General features: G+C 36.8%; 1 protein-coding gene and 1 long non-coding RNA gene across 2 annotated transcripts; one reads left to right on the forward strand and one right to left on the reverse strand.

The window, feature by feature from the left end:
• Positions 1–574: 574 nt before the first annotated feature.
• On the reverse strand, positions 575–3,945 carry LOC125665310 (uncharacterized). The gene is made up of 2 exons (XM_048897960.2): positions 3,848–3,945; positions 575–2,577 (listed from the first exon to the last, which is right to left on the reverse strand). Exon 2 carries the CDS (start codon positions 2,560–2,562, stop codon positions 1,534–1,536), a length of 1,029 nt encoding a protein of 342 aa, XP_048753917.2. The 5' UTR covers positions 2,563–2,577; positions 3,848–3,945; the 3' UTR covers positions 575–1,533.
• A 20,605-nt stretch (positions 3,946–24,550) lies between these two features.
• On the forward strand, positions 24,551–25,127 carry LOC130051060 (uncharacterized). Its single transcript, XR_008799467.1, has 2 exons — positions 24,551–24,714; positions 24,824–25,127. It is a non-coding gene; the product is annotated as an uncharacterized LOC130051060 (long non-coding RNA).
• The last annotated feature ends 720 nt before the right edge of the window (positions 25,128–25,847 follow it).

Below are 25,847 nucleotides of genomic sequence, written 5' to 3' on the forward strand. Positions count from 1 at the left end.
GATTACCAAACAAAACAAATATGTACATTTAATTTCTCCAAATACCTTTGTCGCTTCATCGCTAGCTTTTGTTAGTCCATCTTTAGCCATCTTTCATTTGTCCTGGGGAAGGGGCAGGTCGTCCCGAAAATTTGACAATCCAATGGTTTCGTTGATTATTTTATCCGTGTATTTTGACCCTGTATATCCACATTGTGGATCCTACATGTACAGGCTTAATTGACCCTTTTTGGTACAGGGTCTGGTACCGTTTAACTTGGGAATTTTACGTTATTTTGGAAAAAAGTACTTTGACAAAAAATAATGCATTGTAGGTGGAAAAACAATAAGCAGTCATTTATATATCGTGATTAAAAGTACACATGCTCCAATTTCTATGTTGGATATATGAAAGGTGAAGATAACGAACAGTGATCAATCTCATAACTCCTATAAGCAATACAAAATAGATAGTTGGGCAAACACGGACCCCTGGACACACCAGAGGTGGGATTAGGTGCCTAGGAGGTGTAATCATCCCCTGTATATGCTACAGTAACTTTATTCTGTAAATAATATGCAACAAAAACTATAATAATGTGTTCATATTTTATTTAGATAAGCGAACTTATACAGCGTATTAGACAGTTAATTCCCAAACTGTTGCAGATTTCATGTAACAACACATGCAGATACCACATTTACTACGCCTGTGAGCTGATAATTTGAAGAAAAAAATTAATCAGAATTTGGGAAAAAACAATGGGTCCTTATACAGGACCCGCATGTAAGAATCTTAACCCCTGTTGTCTTGAATGAATCAACAATAGTTACGAATTGACTTTTGATGCCAAGTCACCGTTACATGTACATGTAAATGATTAACGCTTTCAGTCACAAGCGACTCCTCAGGCAGTTTAAAAAAATATCTTTGTTATGAAGCAAACCTTATGTAAATAAATATAGTTATTTTCAGTATTACATATTCCATATGACAAGCAAGATAACTTAAATAGTGCAAATTCATTGAATACGTTTTACATGTAGATACATGCAATATAAATGCACAATTACTTAAAAACGCCACTCAAAACAAAACAGATGATTTTCAGAGCATTACATTTACAATACAGATGTTTCTTCAATATGAATCCGTTCAAGATATGTGAAATAGTTCACATACTAGTGTATGGATGTGTGCATATTAGATATACGCAAAACATTGATGTGATATACAGGGATATTTCACCCTTGTTCTGTTTAAGCTATTTCGCCCTTGTCCTATATGGACGAAATTAAAAGTGGGTGAATATTCATATAGGACAATACAGTAGTCCAGGAGGATGTCTGGGTGAAAATAAAACACGGCGAAAATTTCCCTTTGTACTGTATCACGTGTTATAGTATACAAAACAAATAATATTGTGTAACATCTCTGGATTTCAGTTTCAAAGAGGTTCATAGTACAACCTGCAATACCAATGTGTTGGCTACAGAACTAATGTACTGTGCAACAGCGATAATGTGCAGTCTTGTAGTAAAATACGATACAAATTACAGGAAGTTGCGCAGCAGTAGGCGTGGCAGGGGACGGTCTAAACCTCCTTGCAACAACTGATGGATTTTGTCAACGAATACATATGGCGGTGGGATTACTGGTGGATTCCTTGGAATTATATTAGGGAATGGCATCGGTATGCGGGGAGGCGCATCAACTACAGTTTGTGGTGGGGCAAAAGGCATAAATGGCGAATTTGCAAAAGGCATAAATGGCGAATTTTCTGTCAAGACTGGTCCAGCACCCTTATTCATTTGCCATGGAAATGGACGGTAAGTGGGGTGCCTTGGTAGCATTCGGAATTGTGGTGGTGGAGGGGGAAGAATGATATTATTGAGTTGGAACGGTATTCTTGGAGAACTCTCGGCGAAATCATTGCTTAGAGATGGAGGACCTGCCCATGGTGGAGGAATTGGAAACAGCATTGGTCGTGGAATGTAACCTCGAGGTCCTGGGGTAGGAAAGATCGGCATCGGGCCCCGTGTCAAAAGTGGCCACCTCTCTCCTCTCGGGGTTGGTACTGGCGGGAATTTCAAAGTCATGCGACGAGGAATGAAATCCATATAGGGCGGTGGTGGGAAAGGCAAGGGGATGTAATCTCTAACGATATTTGGTGGAGGACCAAAGGGCATCGGTAAACGCACTTGATGGGTCTGACGCCATCTGAAATTCGGTGGCGGAGGAGAAAATCGTAGAGGTGCTTGTGGAGGTTGGAGATAGTTCTTCCTTAATGTGCCTAACAATGATGGCAGCGGTACAAATGGTTTCCTCGGCACCATGTTTTCATTTAGTGGTGGTAAAGGTAAATTTGTATGTTGAGGCATGCGGATTCTAATCTTCATCGGTGGCGATGGAAAATCCCGAGTTGCTTGTAGAGATGGGCTCCGAAAAGGAGCGAATTCATCGTTTAATCTTTGGTTTGAAGGAATATTCCGATTGCTTGATCTTGGAATATGGTATGACAGCAATGATGATGGGAGTTGGAGGATTGTCAATGCAAACAATGACAGTGACGCCAACGACATGGTTCTTTTTTTTTTCTAAAAATGTAAACATCATTTATACACATTGAGAAAAAAAAAGGAATATGATTAGGCGTATTTATTATTGAATGCTATGGATTATTTAGTGTTATCAGGTGTAACACGACGCACTTCCAGTGTTTCTTATATGCATTGCGTCAGCGCAATTATGACCGCATTAAAGGTGCCAAAGTATAAATAGTAGTACAAACGCGCTAACATTAATTTTGACTGTGAATTAAACAGTTCCAAAGTTTTGGTAAATATGATAATACCGATGGCAGTAATAGTGTCAAAGATAGTACTGATAGCACACCCGAGCCAGGGGGGATTCGTGGGGTTCGTACGAACCCCCCCCCCCCCCCCTGAAAACTACTAAGCACTATTAAAGTCGGCATTTTGTTTGAATTGTGACTATTAAAGTCGGGATATTTTATGAAAACCATGAAAATTCATAGTAAAAAAGGCATGATTCCAAAATTCAAATTAAGTGCCAGGAAATTGCTACATTGCAGGATTTTGCACCAAATACCCCAGACCCCCTGCCGTAGTGGCACCTTGCGGTGCGAGGTGATAGACTCGCGTTGCGAGTCTATGTAACCCCCCCTTGAAAAATCCTGCCAACGGGCCTGGATAGTATGAAGAACGCCAAAAGTAACAGCACTAGTAATACAGATAATAATACTACACTAAATAGGAAAGTTGAAGATAACCAACAGTGATCATCTCATAACTCCTATAAGGAATATAATTTCACCCAATGATAGGTTGTATTGGCAAACTAGATCATTATAACGATAATATAGTATTATACCACTATTATTAGTATCGTTAATAACACAGACTGTCGCATACTGATGAATAAGTGAAGATAACGAACAGAGATCGATCTCATATAAATCCCATAAAGATTTAAAGATACCTATGGAATCTACTTTAAAGTCATAAAGGAAGCTGTAATCGTTTATAGGCCTACTTCAGAGATACGAATTGGAGAATGCCTTTATAATAATGTCTGTAGATTTGATTTAATTGATGTTGTAAATTTTAGAGCCGCAATTGAAATTTGATATTAGCGCATTTTACCGGCAGCGAGTTGTCAATGATGTTGTAAAATCATTAAAAAGTTCATAGCTTTTTCTTTAAAAATATTTAACTATTAAAATGTGAAAAAATAAACATATCTTGTTTTATATGTAAAAGTTATACTTGAGGATAATAAGGAAATAAATATATACACGAGTAATTAAATAGATGATAGGAATTAACGTTTCAAGTAAAATCTTACCTATTAGCAATCGAAATCTACAAGAATTCCAATGCTGCTTGACAATGCAGAGGTTCTTTTATATGAAAGAATCGAATACATTTGCATAATTCTGCATCACTTGATTATGCTTCTAAATTACTATTATACATTTGTCAGATGTTAATTAGATTCATTTCGTTGACGGATAACGCATGATAGTGTCAAGGTGACCAAATGTCTCATTATCATTTGGATATGTCCTTTTAAACAAGAATATGCCTGTTATTTTTTATTTTGTTTTTCCGATTTATTATAATTATTCACCACTATTATATCAAATCAAAGTGTATTATGTGAAAATAGGAATTATCTCCGTCTTTGTGATTAATGCATTAAAAGGTATTAAAAATTCAATGCCTGCAGTTCGTTTAAAGAGGAATGCTACACCAGAGATATTTGATAGCGATGAAAAGTGGAGGACATGTACAGTATTTTGAAATTGAAAAAGTTCAAATTGACTTTATTTAGTCATAAAATGTAGTAGTAGTAGTGTGTGTGAGTGTGATCGCATGCGTGTGTGACTTATTATTGGCCGTCAAGAAACGGGCCATTACATAATTAGTATGGTTTTTGAAATTGAAAGACGACCGTAATTTACTGCGGAATTACATTATAAAATATTAAACCTAAGCTAATTATATACATCCTAAGCCATCGTTATCATTTGATTATTTTTTAAAAATGAAATAGGATACTTTTTTAAACGTTATGATTTCATTTCATGCTTTACATAAATTTCAATAGTTAACAAGGAATGCTTAATCTTAGCACTTAATCCCATCTTTGATATTTGACTACGGATAACTCCGTTTGCTTGATCAAGATATAGGGCTCACGGCGGGTGTGACCGGTCGACAGGGGATGCTTACTCCTCCTAGGCACCTGATCCCACCTCTAGTGTGTACAGGGGTCCGTGTTTGCCCAACCCTCTATTTTGTATTGCTTATAGGAGTTATGAGATTGATTACTGTTCGTTATCTTCACCTTTCATTTCTAAGATTTTTAGTTTGCCCTAATCTCAATTTCGTATTCTTTATAGGATCTATGGGATTGACCACTGTTCGTTATCATCATATCTTCACTTTACATAGTTTTGATGGTTATCAGGTAGGTGCAGTCCAGATCAAAATACCTGCAAAGCTAAATAACAGTCAGATTTAAAAGCAGGATAGGGCAATGCCTGCGACCATAATAAACTCTAGATGATTTAAGCAATATTAGTTCCACTGATTCTGTTTTTAGAACATTTTTTCCCCTGCGGAACAGATGTATTCGGATTTTTCGTAGCACAACTAGCATGCAGTCTGATTGTGACGCCTGCATGGACTGAGCCCAGTTTGAAATAAAGTTATTTCAATTATCAGTGATGGAGATTCGTAGATTAGATTTCATACAAGGAACATACGAGCTATTTATTAATGAGCGCTGTCGCAAACATATTTTTTATAAGCATTCCTATGGTTTCGGTTTTTACTTTAGCGCCATTTAACGGGAAACGTTTTGTTTTACTATAGAAAGCGCCCGGATGTTGGTAGAGAGTTTACACAAACGTCGGGATGATCGAGATTATCTATCAAATTGCCAAAAAGGATGAAACAATTATAAAACTTTTTCTACATTTTGAGTAGTTGTGCTAAACAGAGATCGTGTAAATTAAGGTCATGTTCATGAATAGCGCCATAGTTCAATAAACAAGTAAGCTGCGTATAATGAACTCTCTATTTCATAAAATGTTACTGTACTCTAAAAAAAAATAAATCGATATATCAATTAATTATAAAATCAGTTTAACAACAGTCAAAGGTGCGTATGTACTAAAAATTAAGATTGTTTTCTCCCAGTTTATGAGGGCGTTATATAAACGGGTAGATTTCAACTTCTCCATCGTCAAATTCCCATATTTATGTAGCAATATTCCATTATCACCTGTTTATACCTCTATCAACCGATTTGATACGCAAACAATTTGCGAAATGCTGACTTCAATCGAGACTGTTGAAAACCCTGCACCATCAACTTGTTTATCAGTGGTGCCTCGATTTAAAAACTGATCATATTCTGCGTATGATCAGTTTTTAAATCGAGACACTACTGACAAAACAAGTTGATGGTGCAAGGGTTTCAACAGTCTCGATTGAAGTCAGCATTTCGCAAATTCTATGGTCGTTAAAACGATCTAGTTTGCCAATACAACCTATCATTGGGTCAAATGCTGTCTGACTTATTTCATGTCGATTTGTTAGGCCGTTCTTGAAACACTGATTTTGACTACAGATACCTCCGTTTACCTAATCAAGATATAAGACTCACGGCGGGTGTGACCGGTCGACAGGGGACGCTTACTCCTCCTAGACACCTGATCCCACCTCTGGTATATCATGGGGCCCGTTTTTCCCAACTCTATTTTGTATTGCTTATAGGAGTTATGAGATTGATCACTGTTCGTTGTCTTCACCTGTCATAATAAATTAAGCAACATAGACTTCTTAATCTCATTCCAGACGAAAGGAGTAGGTAAAAAAATAGTTAACTATCTCTCGGACATCTCCGGTCAGCATTATTTGTGTTATCATAATGTATGCATTGCGCGCGTCTATTTTACACGTAGTCAGAAAAACCGATGATTTCAATCATTTTTTACATCGAGTTCAGATTCCGTTCAGAATTAAAGATCTATCGGATTAAATTCATCGGGATGGGTCATGCAGGTATAAAACACTATGTGTACAAATCCAAGAAAATAGCACGTGAAATACTAAAAAGACAGTCACGTGGTCAACACTTAGCTCATTAAGGAAAGAAACATCTCGTAACTGGAAACTCATTTGATTTAAATTTCTACAACCGTATATTTTATGTGTATATTTTTAAAATAGAGATTTTCATTTCAGTTTATTAATGAAAATAAAGTGAAGACAACAAACAGCGATCAATTTCATAAATTCTAAAACGAACACCAAATAGAAAGTTGGGCAAACACAGACTCAGTATACACCAGATGTGGGACCAGGTGCACAGGAGGGGTAAGCATTACCTGTTGATCGGTCGTGAGCCCTATATTCCGATCAGGCAAACCGAGCAATCCGTAGTCAAATTAGTATGTAAAGAACAACCTCACAATTTATTTAAAACACGTCAGGCAGTATTTGACTCATTGACAGGTTGTATTTCCAAATTATATCTTATTATAAACGACCATAGAACTTGTGAAACGCTAAACACAACTGATATTGCAACATCGCCTGTAACCCTAACCCATCTGCCAGGAGCCCGCCTCAATTCAGAAACCAATCATACGTAGAACATGCTCCCACGTACAGAACCAGCCGAGAGACACAAACACCACATGTAGGCGACAATGGAAATACAAAAGAATTGTAGTATTTATATCTCCATTAAAATATAACTTGAATATTGAGCATGTGTACCTTGAAGAAGTGATGGCCATCGTGGATGTTTCGTTGCCCGCGAGGTTGAGAAAATTTGTTGGAAGATCAAAATCGAGTCCACAAAACACGGTTCTTATTTTCCGACAAATTTTAGAGAACAAGGGGGCTATTCTCAAACTCTTCCGACAACGCAGTCTTTATGTCTATTCTGCTACAGAGTGCACAAAAGCACGGATCCTCTTTTGTAGCATACAGCCATTGCACAGGACGTCAAAGTATAAAATCTCAGGCACCCTTTGAAGTAGCACGTAACGTTTTGACGCCAGGGTTTATTGACAGTTTTGACACAGGCTGACCGAGATGGAATAGAGTGCATGTACACGTCATCGACCAGAAAGATTGACTTACGCTGTGCATTTGTTATGTCTAAAGAAATCTCTTATGAAGGAGATACACTAGTGCATATGGACTATTCGAATCTTTCCTAATTTTTCTCTTGATTTGGACATAACCTAAGAAAAGCCATACGGTCGATTTGATTAAATGTCATGGTAATTTTGAGGAATTATTGTGATAGATGATTTTGGTCATTATTTGCTAATTTGGGGTCTCTAACCCCCTTTGTGGGGTACATATTTGTGTCTCACCCCCCTTTTCTCTGATTGATTGATTCTGTATTGTTTAACGTCCCTCTTGAGAATTTTTCACTCATATGGAGGCATCACCATTGCCGGTGAAGGGCTGCAAAATTTAGGGCTATGCTCGGCGCTTACGGCCTTTGAACAAGGAAGGAATCTTTATCGTGTCACACCTGCTATGACACGAGGTTAGCTTTTTGTGGTTTCATCCGAAGGACCGCCCCATTTAGTCGCCTCTTACGACAACAAAGGGGGTATTGGGGACCTATTCTAACCCGGATCTCCCATCTTTGAAAATTTCCTGGATCAGGCCTGGTATATATCTATCTACATTTGTATCCATCTATCTATCTATCTATCTATCTATCTATCCATTCATCTATCTATATATACCACTATAAATCTTTTGTATGAAAGGTGAAGATAATAAACAATGACCAATCTCATAACTCGTAATAAGCAATACAAAATAGAGAGTTGGGCAAACACGGACCCCTGGACACATCAGAGGTGGGATCAGACAGACATGGACCCCTGGACACACCAGAGGTGGGATCAGACAAACACGGACCCCTGGACACACCAGAGGTGGGATCAGACAGACACGGACCCCTGGACACACCAGAGGTGGGATCAGACAAACACGGACCCCTGGACACACCAGAGGTGGGATCAGACAGACACGGACCCCTGGACACACCAGAGGTGGGATCAGACAAACACGGACCCCTGGACACACCAGAGGTGGGATCAGACAAACACGGACCCCTGGACACACCAGAAGTGGGATCAGACAAACACAGATCCCTGGACACACCAGAGGTGGGATCAGGTGCCTTAGTATATAATGTTGTTTTACTACTGGCACATATTAGAAATAAAATATTGTGATGATAGGCAAAGATCAATGTGAACTGTGTTTCGTACCATCCCACGTGATTTCTCACTTGTACATATAATAAATCATACTTGTGTCCTTATATGTGAGTTTTTTAAATCTCAGAATTGAGAGTATTTTTACTTTTCATGAACCGCAATATATGATTAATGAATGGTATTCATAAATGTTATAAAATGCTACTACTAAATTATTAAGAACATTAGGCTCTGCGTATCATATTCATGATAATAAAAAAAAAATAATTATACTCTTCGGCTGAATGATAAGTTGGATATACTAAATGAAACAAGAAAAACTTGACGTTTATGTCTTACCACTGATCTATATGAAAATGTTTATTGGTGTTTGAATACGAATTAATTCCCTTTGACATTTAAAAAAAAATCCATCAAAATAACCGCGCAAAGAAGGAATACATTAACGAACTGCGTTGGTTATTTTTTTTTTTTTTACCTCCCTTTGAGAATCTTTCGGTCACATGTGCCACAATTTGTGATCAATCCTGGATACAAAGGATCATTTGGTATTGAGGTTTCTTGACGTGTCAATGCCTACCTACCTGTATTTTCAACTTGTAAAGCTGAGTTCTTAACTACACTGGTAGGAAAAAATATGATTGTTTGATTTTATATTGTTTAACGCCCCTCTCGAGAATTTTTCACTCATACGGAGACGTCACCATTGCCGATGAAGGGCTGCAAAATTTAGACCTATGCTCGGCGCTCGTATACGGCCTTGGAACATGGAGGGTTCTTTATCGTGCCACATCTGCTGTGACACAGGGCCTCGTGTTTTTGCAGTCTCATTCGAAGAACCGCCCCCATTTAGTCGCCTCATATGACAAGCAATGGGTACGAAGGACCTATTGTAACCCGAGTCCCCACGGGACGGAATATGAGGTAAATATACCGCAAACATTAATTATTTAGTGAAATGCACGTGGAAATGGAGTCCGTATGCAATTATTCCCAATTGAGTATAACAAAAACATTAAACGCACAGGGCAAATGTTATGAACCACCCAATAACGAGGTACCTGTAAAGTGCGAAACGAAACGAAATCTACCGTAACGAAACGAAACAGATTGTATGACCGAACTCGGTAGATTTCGTTTCATTTCGGTAGATTTCGTTTCGCACTTTACAGGTACCCCCCAATAACGGCACTCTTATGTAGAGGAATTGCATCGCCGTGCTCAATATTAATTAAATCAATTTGAAGTTCGATTTTAGGTTGTTCAAAGCCAGTGCTCATTAATTCCGTTTACTGAAATTAACCAAGGTATATGTGTATTTACACATGTAATTCAGTTAGAGCACAGAGGCAATGGATTAAGGATCCTCAATGATACTCATGTGTTTATTGTCTCTTTTCATTTAGTTCTTATCTGTATGTAAATAAACTATGATATTTCCATGTTTTGTGATATATGTTCTCGATCTGTATATACACATGTATGTTATAGACAGGACCACGATGTAAACTAGTTTATATAACTAATTGTGCAATCCTGTATAAATAAAGGATATTATTATTATTATATAGACTGATATAGATACAGGTATGTTATGTGCACGTGACTGAATTTCCCAAAGATCGTGTCATTCAGAGATGACAGATTAATCTGTATATTTTAAGCATGGAGATGCACAGATTTTATCTAATGCTTTCACATCATCAATTCAGCGAAAAGCACATTTTTGAGTTTTTATAAATCTGTCCTCAAACTCTTACGTATTTGTTTTTCATAATGCTTCACATTCTAGGATATTGTAAAATTCATACGCTACTTGTGTTTTGGTTGTTATTTGTCGCACAGATCCGTCGTTAAATGGAGTATATATGTCTGTCCGCCTTCTTACTTCGGCTGAAAGACGGAAATTTGCAGTTTTCAATTTTATCAAAAATATTCAAAATTTGGATAGCAAAGTACTAAACTAATTTTCACATTCATAATTTGAAATCTTGAAGTGTATGCACATGATCTAGCTACATGTATCTATATCAAAACACAGTTTCTGTAGAACTTATTGCTTCTTTTCATTCCATTAGAGTCCGTGAGGATCCAGGTTAGAATAAGTCCTCAGTACCTTGCTTGTCGTATGAGGCGATTAAATGGGGCGGTCCTTCGGATGAGACCGCAAAAACCGAGGCCCCGTGTCATAGCAGGTGTGGCACCGTAAAGATCCCTCCTGGCTCAAAGGCAGTAAGCGCCGAGCATAGGCCTAAATTTTGCAGCCCTTCACCGACATTGCTGACGTCTCCCTATGAGTGAAAAAATATCGAGAGGGACGTTAAACAATATAAAATCAATCAATCGATCATTCCATTCGCTTACATATTCCATAAGAGTGACTGTCCAAACCACGTATTGCTAAATTCTCAGGTGACAAAACAGAACTCGTATTAGAATATGAATATTGTGAGGGAAATTGTTGGAGGCCATATCTAAAGCTATCAGCATCAGAATACAAACTAATTGGTACGAGATCTGACCTTTGTTGATACTGTCCATCATGTCAGAAGAAAGCAATGAAAAGTTCAAAAACAGAAAAAGAAAAATTAAGAAAAATGTAGGAGTATTTTGAGAAATTTGATTTTTTAAAAACAAAACTTGAGGAACAGGTATTCGAAAAACCGAGCAATGAGGGAGATTGAACTATGATTTAACAAAATTGTAACCCTGAGATACCCCTGAAATGCAACCACCTCGTAGAGACCTGACAAGATAAGTTGAAATTATGATTGATTGATTGTATTTTATTTAACGTCCCGAGAATTTTTCACTCATGAGGAGACGTCATCAATACCGGTGAGGGGCTTCAAATTTCGGCCTATGCTCGGCACTTACCGCCATTGAACAGTGTGGATTCTTTAGCCTAAATTTTGCAGCTCTTCACCGACTCCATACGAGTGAACAATTCCTCAATGGTTTGGTTTTGCTCGTGGTGTGCGTCCGTCATCGTGCCTCATTCGTCGTCCGTTAACAATTGAACAATCTTAACTTCTGCCAATTCTTAGATATTTGAATTTGAAAATTCTTTTTCTGGATTAGGGATAGTGAAAATAAGATGATCTAGTTTAGGTCTAAAGATATTAATTGATGATTTGATAATTATTATTCTACCTTACAAGTAGGTTTTCTATACATGTATTTCCATTGAGTTTTCAATCTTATCTTTTTTCATTTTCGTGGATAATTCAAATTAATTATTTCAATTAGTAGATTAATTGAAAACGTAACTCCCAATAGAATGAACAATTTTGTAATTCCAATCTAGTTTACATTCCTTGTAATGAAAATTTCTTTACATAATTTATTACTTCCTACATGTATCCTCTTAGGTCTTGAAAGAAATTATTGCTAAGACCAGAAATCTGCAAAACTCTCTAAGAATCCCATGTACGGTGTATTTATTTAAGCGATCCATCACGTGGAAGAGAGGTGTCGTCTGCTTCTCTTTTTATTTACATCAACAATGTCCCGTTAATCTACGAGTATACTTGGAAGAACGTATTTATTTTTCATGATACGTAATAAAGTTAATTGACAATTAAAGGTTTTTAAATGTTATGAAATGGTAATAGTTAATTGATATTACTCAATATGTTAAAGAACATATTTATATGAATTATGAATTGGACATTGTAAATAAAACATTGGATTTGACATTTTCGTTTTTTGTTTTTCTTAGGAATGTTTTGCTGAAAATGTTTGGTGACATTTGAATGCGGATTAATTTCGGTATAATTACGAGCACTTATCAAATTAACGGCATAATTAGGATAGGATTGATGAGTTGTAAACGTTTATGGTTACACTGAGAATCTTGCACACATTTAGTCGACCAATGCTAGACGATCAGGTCGAATAAACCGTGACTTTCACGATAGGGAAAGTTTTACAAAGCACACACAAGAAATAGAAAATAATTGCTGTAAAATTGTCGTTCCGAATACAATGTATATTGAAACCTGAATAATATCTTAGGTTTAAGCACGTAGTAATTGATTTAAAAGAAGGCTTGATAAAAACAAAAAAACCCTCTTAAAGACTTGAAACACCCTCGTTTATTTTATGAATACCTATGCCCAATGAATCGCTATTCTGACACATGAATTACACTACAGTGTACTTGAATTCCACTGTATACAATCAGATCGATTTATCTGATTTGGAAAAAAATTGTACAGGGTATATACGATGTAGCAGCGGACACGCTTCGATATATAATTAACAAACGGATTTCAATTAAATTGATTGAGGAGAACATGCAACTCCAATACTGTATTGTTTAACAAAAAGACAAAAGTTGATTTTTTTTCTAATTTCTTTTCTACTGTGTGAATACACACTACTGCAGATATTCCAGTTTCAACAGTATTCGTCTTTAAAATGATAGTATCACTTCCCGCTTCCTCCGACTGTAAGTTTGTGTGTATGTAAATAAGAGTATCAACGCACAAAATCTGGGATTATGGGAAGGATCTCCGGTTTGTGGGAACATCGTGTCCTACAAGCCCGGATGTAGATTTCCTGCTCTTCAATTGAAGTCTGTGAATTCATCTGTCTAGATGTGATTTATGACCTAAATTGTCATAAGAAAACAATCAATCAGCAAAATTTAATGAGGTTAATAACAATATTGCTAGCTGGCCAAAACAATTGAATGTTTTTACGCCTGAGACATCGAGCATGTTTTTTGCCATTGATTTATCATATCGGCTGAATTATTCAGGAATCTATTTGATATGATTAATGTACTCTCTCTCTCTCTCTCTCTCTCTCTCTCTCTCTCTCTCTCTCTCAGTATATTGTTTGATAATGGTTAATTCATTCCAACAGTAACGATGTGTGAGTGTTTCAGATTCATAAAGTTATACTACTGCTGTCAAACCAATACGACTCGTGAAAATATAGAACGTAGACCGTGTGTCAAGTATTATGCAAATGATTAAATAGATCTAGCGAAATTCATGGATATTATACAAGGGCGGATCCGGAAAAAAAAATTAAAGGTGGGAGGATGTGACTCACGTTTACACCACTTCCGTCCAGTGGGGGTTGCAGGGTTAAAAAAACTCCCCTCTGGATCCGCCACTTATATAATATTATGAGATATACACATGTACATGTATTGACGCAAATTTTGAACAGCGCATAATCATATACCATAATGTCTTCTTTAGTTCGTAAAAATAATGCATGACGTGGGCATTTAATCCTGTGGCCCGGTGTGTGTATGTGTGTTAGTGTTATGGTATCTATGGGAGTTTCTGATTCTAGGATACACGATGAGCAAAAAATCGAAATTTCACAACAGTTTGTGTACTCTGAACATGGTATGGCTTCCGACAAAAGTAGAGTCAGTTTGTGATACACACACACACACACACACACACACACACACACACTTATACACACACACACATACTTGTGCACGTACGCACATTCACACAGGCCCCATGTTTCATGAAGCAATGTTAACTGAGAATTTCGAAGCACGATTGATAATTTTCTATCATTTTTTTTTTATCATTTGTCATAAAACATATCTAATGAGTGGGTTTTCGTCTCCGTATCATGCATCATCGGTATCTCGTTAATAGGCTGAATCAACCATGATCATTATTCAAAAGTTGTTTGTTGTTTCTTTTCAATGTATACAGAAACTACTCTAAAAAAGTAATTAAAAAACACGTGGTTACACCTTTGATCTCGATGTCGTATTCCAATACGAAAACAAAGGAGATTGATGGATTACGAATACTGATAAAACTGTTCTAAAACAGAATACCTGGTATACACTATACATGTATATATAGATTAGTAACTGCCTAATGTCTCCCATTAGTGGACTTGCACACCTATTAATTACAAAAAAATATAATATACTGCGCTCTTGGACATCTTTATCGCGATACACCCTCTCCATTCTTCTATGTATATTATATATTATGTGCATTAAAATTCAAGATAGATTCCTCATACATGTGCTTTAATCGCCCAGAAGATAGATTAATAATTAGCCCCTTTCCCAATCTTATTTGTTTATTAGTAAAATAAATTTTAGTCACAGTTTCATTTAGATTCATAAATATTCAAAATCCAGAGATCAATCAATCTTGCATTGCAGACGACAATGAGGAATCAGATCAGTCTGATTTAGCAAGCGTATAATAACAATGTACTTTTGTGTGGCAAGATCCATCACTTCCTATTTATATATTTTAAATCAGCAGTTATTACCGGTAAAGCACGCAATCTTCAAAAAAATTTTTTTTCGAAGAAATCTAATTGATGAATGTGCTGAGATCATAACTTATCTGTAAAGTGCAAATGAATTTCCGAAAATAAGAAATATATCGATTAAGGGGGAATAATTCATCGTCATAATGGCTGACTTCCTGTCAGATTTTTCTGGTGTGTTATTCCTCCCCAAGGTCATAGGATATCCAAGATTTTAGACACATCAAATGAAGTAGGAGTTTGCTGTGCTTACATGGCATTTTCTATTATTTGATTAAACAACAATGTAAATCGGTCATTGATATATGAAATGCAACAATAAAGACATTTCAATTTTTCCATAAAGGTATACATGTGAATAATACCAATAAGGTGATTTCAAAGCCGAGCTATGTGGTAAATATGTGTAAACCATACACTAAGAAATGTATGAATTAGTAATATACATTGTATACATTATGTATATATCCCCCACCCACCCCCAGGTCGCGGTAGCTCAGTGGTAGGGTGTTCGCTTTGTAACCGGGAAGTCGTGAGTTTGAGTCTCGTTCGCGCTAAAGCCGCGTCAAACTATAGACGTTAAAATAGGTAGTCATTGCCCCTTCGCCAAACGCTCGGTATTTAGAAAGGTGAAGATAATGAATAGTGATTAATTTCATAACTCTCCTACAAGCAATACAAAATAGATAGTTGAGCAAACACGGACCCCTGGACACACCAGAGGTGGGATCAGGTGCCTATGGGGAGTAAGCACCCCCTGTCGACCGGTCACATCCGTCGTGAGCCCTATATCAGGTAAACGGAGTTATATTGATGTCTGTCATGCAAAGAGTTTACAAGATATTGAACGAACAATATTTTCTGATGTCCAGAGTAGTTTGACTCTTGACCTGACCTTTTAAACCTAACACCCCATTAGAGTCCTCTACTCCTTAGGATGTACCAGTGTACCAAGTTTAATATCTTTCAAACGAATACTTCTCAAGATAATGAGCAAACAATATATTCCTATGTCCAGAGTAGTTTGACCCTTTATCATAGAGTCAAAAAGATCCTTTACTTTAATGGATGTACAACTTTACGAAGTTTTATGTTATTCAAACATAGGTTAGGGTTCCCAAGATGTTGAGCTATCTTCCGATATTCATAGTAGATTAACTCATGACCTTATGACCTCAAAATCAACACGGGCCATCTACTCTTTAGGGGAAACCAGTAAAACAAGTTTGATGTCTGTCAAGCAAAATATTATTTACTTATTAAGATATTGAGCGGACATCAACCCAGTGGAGGATTATGGGGGGGGGGGGGCAAATTTAAGGTAAATCGTGGTATCTTGCTTAGAAAAATGTATTAAACGATATAAGAAGCAACAATTTCTTCCACTCCCGGAGAAATAAATGACAAATTCTTTTAATTTCTTGAATTACTTTGATGGGATAACTTAATTTTTTTCCAAAAAACCTTAACATTTGCGTCATTTGATTAATTTCACCTTATAAAAAATGATAAAAAATAGTACAAATGACTAAATAGTAGACATATTTCAAGCCCTATAAAATCTGTAAAATCCAGGAGCTTCGCCCCCTGGGCCCACATCAGGACTTCGCGCTGGATCCACTGGGGGCCTATAGGCGGGCCCCAGCCTCATAAAGTGGCGCCCCCGTAACCGCAATTCCTGGATCCGCTCCTGCAACCCATCAACAGGTGCAAACCAATATGTCCTCTTTTTTCAAGAGGGACATAAAAATACTTGGGAAACTGTCTCACCCATGTATGTAAAGACATTCTATAGATTTCTATTTTTGAAAATGTAGAACACTTCTATCAAATGTGTTTGAAAATACTTAGACCCTCGATGTCAGATTTTTCTTTTCCTAAACATCAATATCTCAAATTCATAATCTTTTTCGAATGGTATGTACCACATTTTGTACCAGTTATCTATTTTGAACCCCCTTACAATAGATTTAGTTGCACTCTGGTGTCAGTTTTCTAGTTACATTTTCCGTTCAAGTGATGACTTCTAAAGCGCAATATTTCATCTCCCGAAAGTGAAGAGTTCCTATAGTTGTTTATCAAATTAGCGATATACAAACACGTATGTGGAAATACAATGTATCAGTAACTAGATAAAACACACTATAGGAACTCTTTCAATTTCATGAGATAAAATATTGTGTCATGGAAGTTATCATTTGAACAGAATATCTAGTGACTTTTCAATTTGGGATTTTCACACCTAGACTGTAATTAATGCAAAATTAACAGTGATAAGAGATATGTGTAACAGTTAAATCACTTATTTGAAGCGCATAGCAGTGTCACCGAAATGCATATTAATTGCTAGAACCGACCGAAGCTGAAAGTAAATTTCCAGACATGAATTATGAAGGATTGCTCAGAGATTCGGCGGCCTTCGGCCTTCGTCAGTCCAAATATCCAGCTAGCCAAACCGAATCTTAGGCGAGATTATCAAAGCCTCATAAAATTGTTGATATCAAGGACAGAAAATCCACACCCCTCTACACAGAGTGTACCTTCCACGATAAAGAATGATGTGAAATTTCTAACTGCAATGCATTGGACAAACATTTAGAACATAGCATATCTCACATGAAAGGTGAAGATAACGAACAGTGATCAATCTCATAACTCCTATAAGCAATACAAAATAGATAGTTGGGCAAACACGGACCTCTGGACACACCAGAAGTTGGATCAGGTGCCTAGGAGGAGTAAGCATCCCCTGTCGGCCGGTCACACCCGCCGTGAGCCGTATATCCTGATCAGGTAAACGGAGTTTTCCGTAGTCAAAATCAATGTGCCAAGAACTGCCTAACAATCGGTATGAAACACGTCAGGCAGCATATGACCCAATGATAGGTTGTATTGACGAACTAGATCGTTATACCTACCATATAATTTGCGAAATGCTGATGCTGACTTCAATCGAGATTGTTGAAACCCCTGTACCATCAACTTGTGTGTCAGTAGCTTGCCTCGATTTAAAAACTGACTATACGAAGAACAAGCTCTTGCGTATTGAATCAGTTGAGAGATATAAACACCATATGCAGGTGATAATGGAATATCTTACAAATTCGCGATGCTAGATGAGTAGTATAACGCGTCCCGATAGGGAGGTCAACTGAGTGCACTTTTTATGCAAATGAGGTCAAGTAAGGGCGTTTTTGATTGGTCAAGCGGTGTCGGGGTCAACGGAGTGCACTAGGACGGGGTCAACCCCAGCAGGGGTTGTAGGCCGGGTGTCGGGTGAATAGGCTGGCCTATGGCCGCTGGTCTATGATGCGGTACTTTCACTTTGAGTTCCTGGAAAAGGAACCTGGAGGTATTTTTCTGAAAATCGGTATAAAATCCTGTGAAATCCTGTGTATTTCTATGTATTCCTGTGTATTAAATCTAAAGAATAACACAAGGTTTTAAGTTGACATGTTTATTAAATAAACAATTTAATTAATTTAGAGTGTTATTGACGTTGTAGAAAAACCTGCTTTTCTATGACGTCACAATAAGTATATAAACGCAATACACAATTCGCGTTTTCACTTTCATCACCATGTCTGAGCGAATACCTAACGACTTACGGAATAGCAGAAATGGGCTCCCACTAAAGAAGAACAGTGGTTGAAAGTTTACACATTTATTAAATGAACACACATTTATCAAATCAACAATTTATAAAGTCCCTAGAAACACAGCACTTTCGTTTTCATTTCTCGGAAACGCGGCTATTTTCTGAAAATCGCTTTGACTTTGTTTTGTAAACAATGAGCTCAGCAATTCGGTAGTTCTATATAACATGCAAAGAGTTTATGCATATGTTCACTAAATTGTGTGGTTTGAGTCAGATCTTTCTGCATTAGGCCTTTATTTTGTATTGAATCTTATGTGATTGATTGATTTTTTATTGTTGAACTGGAGAATGTTTCACTCATAAGGAGACGTCATTACTGCCCGTGAAGGACTTCAAAATTTAGGCCTATGCTCGGCGCTTACGGCCTTTGAGCAGGGAGGGATCTCTATCGTGTCACACCTGCTGTGACACGGGACCTCGGTTTTTGCGATCTCAACCGAAAGACCGCCCCATTTAGTCGCCTCTTACGACAAGCAAGGGGAAGTGGGGACTTATTCGAACCCGGATCCCATATAGTTTTACGCTAAATATTTAAATATAATTCATTTTTACTCTAGAAGTACTTTGGACCTAAACTCTATTATGGATATAGCAGAACAGTTTTATAGTTATGAAAACAACTATCTGTGCACTTCGCACCCTATGAGATTACAACGAAAAAGTACGTCACGACGTACATCTTACAATTCATGTCTATATGTTGTCGTTATATTGACAGGTGTTATCAAGTGATAAGCCGTATACGTGAAAAAAAAATTCTTGTCAAATAATATATTATTTCAATTTCGTATCAAATCGCTCAACATTTTTATATTTGCGCGAAGGTCATAATTCATATTGTGACCTTGAAATCGCCCCTCTATTTTCTCCCGATCATCACTACGTTATGTAAGGAAATCTAATTTACATAATTATTGCGAGCAGTGTGTAAAGGGGTAACGATATACGGTGTATGGTGGTGTATAAAGTGTATATATTTATATTCCTGTTACCAAAGGAAGGGTTAGGCCAAACTTCTGACACCTAAAGAAACCCCCCTTTCCCCATCTGATTATGTCTAACATACTCTTGAAAATGAAAAAGAGTATCCTGCATTAGATGCATTTTAAACTTCCATTTATCGGAGCACTTGCTCTCTCTATAGATCTGGGTTTTTACTATATCAATTATCTTCTTCTTTTTTTAAATATAGGAAGTCTCATAATTATTCATGAAAAAGTGAAGATAATGAACAATCTTATAATGATTACACAATTGAGAGTAGGGTAAACACGGATCCTTGTTAAAGTAAATATGAGTGGTGGCAACTGCGGTGCCAGTAGTCGTGTTCATGAGAATGTGAGGGGTGGTATGTGGTACATAATTGGTGGTATATGATGTTAACGAAAATTTGAGTGGTGTTATGGTGGTGAAACATGCAAACTAATAACGCTAAATCAATCTCTAATTAATATTATGGAAAGAAATGCAAAATTAAGGACCTACATAGGTGATAGTGTGAGTAGTGTTAAAGAAACCCTAAGTCATGGGAACTGGTGTGGCAATAGTGAGGAGTAGGTGTTATTTACCGTATAAGTGGTAGTGTGTGGTGTACAAGTGGTGGTATGTGGTGTTAATAAAATGTGGGTGTTAGTATGGTGGTGACACACGCAAACTAATAACGGTAGATCGATCTCTTTCATCAATATTGTTATGCAAAGAAATGCATAACTTTGGACCTATATGGGTAGTGATGTGAGTTATGTTAAAGAAGATGTAAGTGATGGTATCTGGTGTGCCAGTAGTGGTGTACAGTTGGTGGTATGGGGTGTATAGGTGGTGTGTAAGTGGTGAATAGGTGGTGGTATGTGGTGTATAGGTGGTGGTATGTGGTGTTAATGGAAATGTGAGTGATAGTATGGTGGTGATATATGCAAACTAAAAACGGTAGATCAATCTGTCATGCTAAGAAATGCAAAACTATATAGGTAGTGTTGTGAGTAATGTTAAAGAAGATGTAAGTGATGGCATCTGGTGTGGCAGTAGTGGTGTACAGGTGGTGGTATGGGGTGTATAGGTGGTGTTTGAGTGGTGTATGGGTGGTGATATGTGGTGTTAATGGAAATGTGAGTGGTAGTATGGTGGTGTTAATGGAAATGTACGTGGTAGTATGATGGTAATACATGCAAACTAACAACGGTATATCTATCTCTTTCGTTGATATTGATATGTAAAACTATCAATTCTCAGACCTGTATAGGTAGTGATGTGAGTAATGTTAAAGAAGATGTAAGTGATGACATCTGATGTGTCAGTAGTGGTGTACAAGTGGTGGTAAGTGGTGGTATGTGGTGTATGAGTGGTGTTAATGGAAATGTGAGTGGTAGTATGGTGGTATTAATGGAAATGTGCGTGGTAGTATGATGGTGATACAATGTACATGCAAACTAATAACGGTAGATCTACCTCTTTCGTTGATATTGATATGTAAAACTATCAATTCTCTGACCTGTATAGGTAGTGGTGTGATTGGTGTAAAAACAAAAACAAAAACAAAAAACCGGTGTTAAAACACATGTGTTAGCATCCGATGTGCCATTAGCTGTGTGTAAATGGTGTTTATGGAAATGTGAATGGTGGTACGTGGTGTATAAATGGTGGTATGTGGTGTTAATGAAAATAAGGGTTGTGGTATGTGGTGTTAACGAACGTGTAGGTAGAGTGTGTGCGATGTTAACGAAAGTATGAATGGTAGTAGTTGGCTGGTTATTTCACAATTTTCACCCTTATTATACACCACTTGTGGATGAAGTACTATGATTAATGGTTATTACCCCCTAGTAGCGAGGGCTCTTTAGCGTGCAAACGCCTACCGCCATAGGGCCTTCCGAAAGACCCGTAAATGCAGTGCATTTGGAGGGCCAATCACTACCAATGTTTACGTCTTAGGTTGGCGATGGCATGAGGAGGATTCGAATTCATGAGCTTCCGGTTAGGAAGCAAACGCTCTACCATTGAGCAATGCGACCGGTAATTGCGTGGTGGTGGTGGTGGTGGAAGTATATAAAGAACCTAAAAGCCAGGAATTATTCGTTTACTTGCATGACAATCTGAGCAGTGTTTATATACTTCCACCTGAAGTGTGTCATAGTCTGTATAATGGAATGATAACGTGTTGTAAAGTTCTAACGAGATACAAATGGAGTTTATCATTTTGGTTCGTGGATTTATCAGAATAAAGAGAATCTTATATTTTCGGTAAGTGCACATCTCCGATACCTGCTGAGTAGACGTCCGTATTTGACACGTTTGTTTTTTTGGTTTTTTTTGGCGAATATGCCATGTGCATTACATATTATGCATATGCACTGGTCGAGTTCACCTAGAAAAATCACTCAGGTGTGACAATCACATTTGGGGTATACACGGGTAGAGTAAATTAGGCTACCTGAGAGAAATATGGCGGATAAGATGAGAAAGGTATACGTATTTATTAGTTCATGTCAACAGAATGAGAGAGTGGCGTAAAGACACGGCCCCTTGGACATACCAGAGGTGGTATCATGTGTCTAAGAGGAGCAAGCATTCCCTGTTGACCCGTTACACCCATCTTCGGCCCTGTAATTTTGATCAGGTAAACAGAGTAATTTGTATTTAAAACCAAATAGCAATTTTAGACAAAGGACTAATACGGAAGTTCCGAGTTCCCCAAGAGTTATTTCCCTTTGTCGAACTCTTCCGTAAATTATGACGTAAAATATGATGACAGTGGGTACATTTGCTAATTACTATCGTTGTATTATTTCTTAAAAGATGTTATCCAGAGTTTCTGAGACCATCCTATCTCAGGGAAAAGGCAACTTTAGTGAGTTTATGAGTATTGGATAACAAAATGGCTCAAACAAATATTGTTAATTGCCATCTTTCTTTGATAAAAGCGTCACTCATGTAGAAGAGGAAACGAATAATGATTTAATAGCCAATTTGATGATCTTATTCAAACAAATTATGCTTGATATGGCCAGAATATGCATACCAGTGATTGATATAAACAAAAGTTACGCTTTTATTACATTAATCGTACGTAATCGTTATGTACAATGCCAGTCTACGATATAATGTATACATTGTGTACCCACCATACGTCATCAAATGCGAAAGAGTTCGCCAAAGGGAAATAACTTTTGGGTAACTCGGAACTTGCGTATTGGTATGAAGCATCTCACTTACTGACCTATGTATGGCTAAGGCTGGTAATGCCTTCCCGGATGCGGATGTTTTGTTCTTAAAAGTTTACCAGAATAACCTTTTACTTTATGAAGGAACAATTATCTCCCGTCTTGAATGCCTTAAAGCTGACATGAATTCTGAAATATATACACATTTGTCATCTTACCCACCATCTTTCGTTCAGATAGCCTATTTTATTCTACCCGTATTTACCCAAATGTGATTGTCACACCTGAGTGATTTTGTAGTTAGACTCGACGAGCAGCAATCGCAATTCAACAAACTGGGCGACACTGACACAGGAGGAGAATACCCTGCAGCATTCCAAAAAAAAAAAAAAAAAAAAAAAAATCACGAAAAAGCAGAACTCGTTTGTTAAATACTTGTAGATCAGAATAGTAGTAGTTCAGTTCCCTTGCAAAGCCGGAAAGTTTAATAAAATTCAGATCAAGCGTTGTTTCTCCTTTGTGTCAACACATCGTTGATGGTCACATGGCTAAAATAAGCAACACTGATTTGTTCCAGACCGAATCTTAGAATAATTTAGAAGTAGTACTTAGAGAACAACATATATAATTGTCGCTGTAAAATAAATTACATGTAGCCATATAGGAATAATTGATCGAAGGAAAATGTATTGTTTCTGTAAAATGAGTAACATACAATTGTACAGAAAACAATCCACAGAAAATATGGCCCTCTAAGTAAAAGAAATCCTATAATATATCATATACTTTGTAACACAAAGGTTACTATTTGTATATAATACGTACATTTACATCTAATATAGGGAAATCTTTAAAACATTTCTTCTCAAAGACAATAGTCAGAAAAGTTCAATCTTACATGAAAGCTTCCTGACTTAGTGCAGATTCAGTTTGTTAGTGGAAACGCGCATCTGGTGCATCAAAATTGGTACCGTATAAGTTTTACATTAAATAGATAGGGATTATGAGATTGATCACTGTTCCTTGCATTAACCGGAACTAGTTATGAATTGTAGTTGTCTTATATTAACCGGAACTCGAAATGAATTGTAGATTCCTTACATTAAACGGAACTAGCAATGCTTTGTAATTTCCTTACATTCGCTGGAACTAGAAATTATTTGAAGTTTCTTTACATACCTTTGCGAATCTTGTTTAGTGCACAACACTATGAAAGGTGAAGATAACGAACAGTGATCAATCTCATAACTCCTACAAGCAATACAAAATAGAGAGTTGGGCAAACACGGACCCCTGGACACACCGGAGGTGGGGTCAGGTGCCTAGGAGAAGTAAGCGTTTGAAATATCAAGGAAATTATTTGACCTCACATTGAAAGCAGCGGGTTAAGTCGAATACTATTTGACCTTTGTCTATGTCACGACAAACGACCTTTTTTTAAACCAAAATGCTTGATTATAAATTGAGAAAAAAAATTAAAAACATTCTATGCATGTTTGAATTATTGAACTGCATTTTTCACAAGGTATATATGAAAACCCTAGGGTAAATTCACAGTGGAAAACTGGCAGAAGAGTTAATTTCCAAATGAAAAAAAACAAACTTGATACATTTCCTTTATTAAAAATGTAGACTTCTCGTCACAACATTTCATTAAATCTAGATAATGATGACTATCAAAATTTTAGGAAGCAATCAACAGTTGTGATCGAGAAGAGAGGAGAAAATTTCAAGTGTGAGATTGTATTTGATGAGACTGATATGACAATGGTACCAGAGCCAACTGTCAAACAGCACTCCAGCCAGCAACATTTTCCTCTTGTATTTTTTGACTTGGAATCAACAGGATTAAGTTTGTTACTTTTTACTACCTGCCCAATATCTAAATTGATTGTTCAGTTGAGAAAAGAAGTTCTTAAATGAATACATGTATTATATTTTGGTGTTAATTCATTTTCCAGCTAGAGATTCTCATATTACACAGCTGTCGTGTGTGGTGAAGAAAAATGTTCCACCTATACCTTTCCAAAAATACCTATCACAGTAAAAGCCTCAGAAATCACAGGAATCGAAATTGTCAATGGAAATATGTTTAACAAAAATATAGAAGTCAAGCCTTTCAGCAGGAATGGATGCTCTGCTTAATTTTGTTTCAAAATTTTAAACTAAAGTAATTCTGCATTTACAATGGCAGTGTATGAATGTCAACAATATACAGAATGTTTATTGTATACTATACCCAATTTAACATTTTCTGTTTATGAGAGAGAGAGAGAGAGAGAGAGAGAGAGAGAGTTGCAAGAATTGGAAAGTAACTGCAAAAATCATGTGCAAATTGCATCAGTATTGATGTGAACGGTGGTGAATTTGTTCTCTGAATTTTGATACATTTAATGTACCAAATGAAATTATCCTAATAAATTTCCATTTCAAATGAAAATGATTAAATTTCCACACAATGTGGGTTTTTTTTTATTCATTAGAATACATCAAAGTAAGTTATAATTAAAAATAAGTTTAAAAAGAACTGTATTTTAGTTTTAAGAAAAAATGATGGAGAAAATTGGAATTAGACTGCTTGAAAACTCTAGTTCACTAGTTCACTAGTTCGCTAGTATGTGATTGTTGCTTTAAGAAAGATTTCAAAGCATCATAGCAAATTATAACTAATATTTTGCTTATAACACTAATAAATTTTGATATTGTAAATATAGTCGCTTTAAATGAATGTAAAATTTGAATTTGAAAAAAAAATCTCATTATTTTAAGTAAAATTACTTTCTTAAGTGGGTGATGACCTGCATTTTTTTCTTTGCAGAATATACTATATTGCATACCTCGTATTGTGCAGATGAGTTGTTCTAGATATCTTTTCTTTGCATCAACAGTGACATACGTCACAAATCGAATGGCACCAGGGATATCGCCGACATCTGTATCTACCAACACTGGAATCAATCTAATTTTCTTATCTCTTAAAAACGC

Source organism: Ostrea edulis, chromosome 10, assembly GCF_947568905.1.
Source record: "Ostrea edulis chromosome 10, xbOstEdul1.1, whole genome shotgun sequence".
In the NCBI taxonomy this organism is placed as follows: Eukaryota; Metazoa; Mollusca; class Bivalvia; order Ostreida; family Ostreidae; genus Ostrea; species Ostrea edulis.

Bases quoted from the DNA above. Each gene is read 5' to 3' on its own strand.
- LOC125665310 (XM_048897960.2), bottom strand. From the start codon at position 2,562: ATGTCGTTGGCGTCACTGTCATTGTTTGCATTGACAATCCTCCAACTC.